A 5,455-nucleotide genomic window follows, 5' to 3' on the forward strand; every position below is an offset into this window, starting at 1 on the left:
AGCTGAGGAAGACGCTTATGTTTTCTCGCGGTAGTGGCTTTACTTTGGAAGCCATAGACGGCTTATTATTAGGAATATACAATTACACACCAATGACTGGGTCGTCATATATTGAATTACCGGCATATATAGATAGGAAACGGGCCACCATTACCTTCAAAACAATTACCAGCAATGTTTCAAGTGGGCGATTCTTGCGTGGCATATGGCAGAGAATTTTTTGGATAAATATAAATATTGTGTCGGTAAAAACTTTTTTTTTTTTTTTAAAATGTCGTTTATTTGTGAAAATTTACAATCTATACAAAAATGGTACAATAAGTAAATGTGAATGAAAGAATATAAAATGAGGCAGTGAGAAAAAGACAATGAGTAGGAGTTTCACATTAGAAATTCCTACGTGGGTGGAAATTTAGGGAGAGATAGTAATAAACACGTTGAGTTTAATGTGCGTTGAGAAGATCTCTGGGCCATTCACGATTGAGGCGTCTGGCTGGGTTGTCTGGAAGAGCGTTGGTATGAAGTTGAGCGATGAGGGGGTTTGAGTGATGTTCCATATTGGAGTGCAGGCGAAGATAATATTTGATAGCTGTATGTTTGATGGTGGGGATTTGGAGGTCATTATGAAGAGCAACATTTGTGACGTACCAAGGGGCTTTAGCAATCATGCGGAGGCAGATGGCTTGGAATGCTTGTATGGTTCTAGTGTTCGATGGTTTAGTGGTACCCCAGAGAGCGATTCCGTATGACCAGATAGGTTGCAGAAGGGATTTGTAGAGTAGTAGACGGTTGGAGATGTGCATATTAGATTTCATGAGAGGCCTAAGGATGTGAAGGCGGCTATTTAGTTGTTTGCGTTTGGTTTTGAGGTGGGGGCCCCAGGTGAGCCTTCTGTCAAACAATAAGCCGAGATATTTGACTTCATTTGAGTGAGGAATGATTGCATTCTCGAATGTTATGTGAGGACAGTCCCCGGGGCGGAGGGAGAAAGTGACATGAGAAGACTTGGAGTCGTTGATCTTGATTTTCCAAGATTTGAACCAGTGAGATAAGCTGTTCAGATGATTTTGAAGTAGGCTGCTAGCTTCGAAAGGGTCTTGAATAGATGAAAGGATTGCGGTGTCGTCGGCATATGTCCCTATTAGGGTGTTATCCGTTGTAGGAATGTCAGCTGTGAACAATGTGTATATGAAAGGAGCGATGTCGCTTCCCTGAGGGACACCGGCTAGAATGTTTTGTGTGCTGGAAAATGTGGTTTTTAATTTGACTCTGAATGTTCTGTTATTTAGGTATGATTTTAGAAGTAAATAATAGGGTGCCGGAAAGATTTTTTTAAGTTTATATAATAAACCATCGTGCCAAACGGTGTCAAAGGCTTGAGCTACGTCGAGAAAAAGTCCTGAGCAGTATTTTTTTGTTTCTAGAGTTATTAAGATTGTTGTTCTGATAGCGAAGAGGGGGAATGGTAGATTTATGCTTTAAAAGAGCTTTGGTTTTTCTCCAGAGAGACCCATTTGAGGGTGAAAGAGATTGAATATCATGTATGTATGAATAGCATGGAGGACCATGCCACCATATGTCGTGGCCGGCTAAAAGGTCAGGTCTGAGCCCACGGGATGCACAGTCCGTTGGGTTGTCATTGGTTGGTACGTGACGCCAACTTTCCACAAGAGTCTGGTCTTGAATTTTGGATACTCGATTTGCTACGAATGTTTTGAGTCGTGAGGTTGAACTTCTTATCCAATGTAGCGTTACCGTGGAGTCCGACCACGCGGTAACCTTTTCTATATTGATTGCGGACAAGTTATCTTGCGCAAACGCAAGAAGGCGAGCTAATAACCAAGCACCACATAACTCTAGTCTCGGAACAGATATCTTCTTAGCCGGTGCTATCTTAGATTTTCCCATCAAGAGATGACACTTTACTTCTGTGCCAGTATCGATTCTTAGGTATACGGCCGCCGCATACGCTACTTCAGAGGCATCACTAAAACCGTGTAACTCGTATGTAGCATTTGGATGGGTAACCATGCGAGGAATTTGCAGGGTAGCTAGAATGGGTAACTCTCGGTGGTATTGGGTCCAAGAGGTCATTGCTTCTTCCGGTATTGTTTCATCCCAATTTACTCCAACCAACCAGAGGTATTTCATTAATCTTTTTAAATCCGTTGTAACAGGAGTGAGAAGGCCGAGAGGATCATATATACGCGCGATTTCGGATAGTATTGCTCGTTTGCTGAATTTTACTGGACAGGGTTGATATTGGTAGCTGAGTGAGTCCACTTTCGGGTCCCACCTTAAACCGAGAACTTTCGTGCAGCCGGAATCAGGTTCTTCGAAAGTAATTGGAAGTACTTGTTGGTGTTCTAACGGAATATGGGTTAACAGTTGCTCAGAGTTGCTTGACCATTTTCGCAGTTCGAACTTACCCTTTTCGAATAATGTGATTAGGTTTTGTGTCAATTCGAGCGCTTCGTTTAGAGTACTTGTACCTGTTACTATGTCATCGACATAGAGATCCTGATGAACGATAGATTTTAATGCTTCATCGTTAGACGCTTCATCGTCGACCAATTTATGTAGTGTACGAATCGCAATAAATGGAGAACATTTTTGACCAAAAGTAACTCTATTCATTTCATATTCCTGCACAGGCTCCTCTGGGTTGAATCTATATAACAATCGCTGATAGGGACGATGGGTTTCGGTTACAACTATTTGACGAAACATCTTTTTTATATCTGCCGTAAACACAATGGGATGTAGGCGAAACCGCAAAATTATCCCGGGTAGGTCTTGTTGGAGCTTCTTTCCGCAATAGAGGTTGTCGTTCAATGACATCCCAGATGATGTGTTTGCCGAGGCATCGAAAACAATTCGCATTTTTGTGGTTGTACTATCAGGCCGTATAACTGCATGATGTGGAATGTAATAAGTGTTCTGTTCATTTGTAAGGGTTTGATTTAATTTTGTCATATGGGTGGTATCTAGGTAATCCTTCATTTCTTTGTTATACTCTTCACGCAAAACAGGATTTTTTGCAAATCGGTTTTCTAAATGATATAAACGGTTCAAGGCTTGATCTTTTGACTGTCCAAGTTGTGGAGGGTTTTTCAGGAAGGGTAAATGGACTACGTATCTACCGTCTGGTTGACGCGTTGTGGTTGACTGGTAGATTCGTTCACACTCTAAATCCGCCGGGCAACCTTTTTCGACATTTGGAACTTCTTCCACTTCAAAAAAGCGTTTTAAGGTTTGGTTAACGGATTCTAGTGTTGAACACATTGTGACAATCTTCTTTTTCGTAGCGCATGAGGTTCTTCCCATTAATACCCATCCAAACACTGTGGATAAAGCGATTGGTTGACCGGTGTTACCAACTCTTTTATCTCCTAAGATTAGTTGTGGGAAAACATCTGCACCTAATAGAATGTCGACAGGTAGTGGTTTGTCGTAATCAGGGTCTGCTAAATTTAACCCAACTGTATGTGACCAATGTTCCGTGAAAACGCGTTCTGATGGAATAGGACCAGTTATGCGGGGTAATATTAAAGCGTTAATATTAAATTGGGGATTTTCGAGACCTACGGGCCGTACGTTAATGGTGGTACTTCCTTTAACGACTGGAACCTGGGTACCGGCCAGAGCTTGTACCACAATATCTCGACTTTCCCGCTGAAGACCCAACAAATGTACACAGCGTTCTGTCACGAAACTGCTTTGGCTAGCGCTATCTAATAAAGCTCTTACGTTAACGGAGTATCCATGTCTCGTTTGCACAACCACGGTAGCCGTTGCCAAAAGGACTGATGTACGAACACTGTTTGTTGCGGTAGCTGCGAACGTCACGGGCTCGGCAGCAATGGTTTTTTCGGTGTTTGAAAGATGTAACATAGTGTGGTGCTTCCCACCACAATCATTACAAGTTTTCGGGTTTTTGCAGTCTACCACTCTATGTGCACTGAAGCATCGGAAACACCTGTTCAACTCTTTGATGATTTTATGACGTTCGGTCGGTGTTTTCTCCTTAAACAAAGGACAGTTTATGAGTAAGTGTCCCGGTTGAACTTTGCACACTTGACAGGTAAACGATTGCTTTTCTCCCCAGCTTTCATTCTTCGATGTTTGTTGTGCCGTGTGTTGTTGACCCGGTTGGTTCGTGAGCAAGGTTGTTGTTTTATTCTGCTTGAAGGGTTTTGGTAGATGGTGACTTTCAGTGACGGTAGCTGACTTACAATATTTTGTTAGAAAAGTGGTAAACTCTACGACAGTCGGATCTTCCGTAGTATCCACCAACAGTTCCCACTGGGATCGAAGATGTGAATCCAATTTTTTCTGTAAAAGGTGCAAAAGAATCGGATCCCATTGATCAACCGCAAATGATAAGTTTTGTAGGGCTCCAGTAGTTTCAATAATATTGTTCAATAGCTTTCTTATGGAATTCCCGTCACCAAAGAACGCTTTTGGTGCGTTAAATATTTGTTCCAGATGATGTTCTGCGATCACTCGACGGTTTGAATATCGGGCTGTTAATTGTGACAGGGCTAGTGTATAATTACTGTCCGTTAACATAAGGTTGCCTATAAGTTTCAACGGCTCTCCTTCTAAACGTGATTTCAAGTATCCAAACTTTAAGACTGGTGGCATATTGGTGTTATCTACCATTATATCGAACATGTTCCGAAAACTTGTGTATTCAATTGCATTTCCGTTAAATATAGGAATAGATAGTTTTTCTATAGGAAAATATGTACTTGGGGTAGCGGTAGGTTTCGGGTCTATAAACGTTTTGTTCAATGAAGCTTCGGCGGTTGCTTCGGGCAGATATTCATCCGCGAATATTTTACTTCCTATGTACAGCTCCTCAAACTCAGCTCGTAATTTTTCAGTGTCAACTAAGTCTCCTACTGCACCTCCTTTACACTGATGTCGGATGATAATCGTTAATTGTGCTTCAAAATCAGCACATAAATTGTCTAACGTTGCGTACATGATTTTGAATTTAGTGTGCGCCATCCTGTTGCTAGGTACCTTTTCAACTGCCTTTCCAGCTTCATATACTCTTTGTACCTTACATTGAATACCTACTAATCGTTCTTTCGCTTCTTCGAGGACGCCCATAATTATTATAAAGTTTCGTGGTTTAACGTAAATATAAATATAATATGCAAACTGAAGGAAGTAGTAGTATACCTATATATAATACAATTATTTCTATGCAATAGGTACTGCGATTCTTATACATGCAAATATATAATTACACCGCGGAAGGTGGTGCGGATCAACGTTGCCTTCGCGGGTCGGGGATACGAATCCACCGCGGCGGAAATAATAATATACACCTATACGGATCAGCTGGGAGTGGTGTACCGGTTCGTTTCGGTCCGGCCGCTGTTGACCTAATTAAAATTTATTTTAAGTCCGGGTGGTACAAAGTCCAATTCGCTAATGATGC

General features: G+C 41.6%; 2 protein-coding genes across 2 annotated transcripts in view; both read right to left on the reverse strand.

Annotated features, from left to right (window-relative positions):
• The window catches only part of LOC103309619, a 1,179-nt gene extending 974 nt beyond the window's left edge, over positions 1-205 (reverse strand). The window contains exon 1 of the mRNA XM_008185524.1: positions 155-205. Within this exon, the coding sequence (XP_008183746.1) occupies positions 155-205 (51 nt within the window). The remainder of the gene's footprint in view (positions 1-154) is intronic.
• Positions 206-443: 238 nt separating this feature from the next.
• LOC103309618 lies at positions 444-5,121 on the reverse strand. The gene is made up of 2 exons (XM_008185521.1): positions 1,386-5,121; positions 444-1,225 (listed from the first exon to the last, which is right to left on the reverse strand). The coding sequence occupies exons 1-2, from the start codon at positions 5,119-5,121 to the stop codon at positions 444-446; spliced, it is 4,518 nt and encodes a 1,505-aa protein (XP_008183743.1).
• Positions 5,122-5,455: the final 334 nt, after the last annotated feature.

This window comes from Acyrthosiphon pisum, unplaced genomic scaffold (assembly GCF_005508785.2).
Source record: "Acyrthosiphon pisum isolate AL4f unplaced genomic scaffold, pea_aphid_22Mar2018_4r6ur Scaffold_20841;HRSCAF=22291, whole genome shotgun sequence".
NCBI lineage: Eukaryota > Metazoa > Arthropoda > Insecta > Hemiptera > Aphididae > Acyrthosiphon > Acyrthosiphon pisum.

Coding starts and splice junctions, on each gene's coding strand:
- LOC103309618 (XM_008185521.1), bottom strand. CDS start 5,121: ATGGGCGTCCTCGAAGAAGCGAAAGAACGATTAGTAGGTATTCAATGT. Junction 1,226..1,385: donor GCTCAGGACTTTTTCTCGAC/GTAGCTCAAGCC, acceptor AAAACATTCTAG/CCGGTGTCCCTCAGGGAAGC.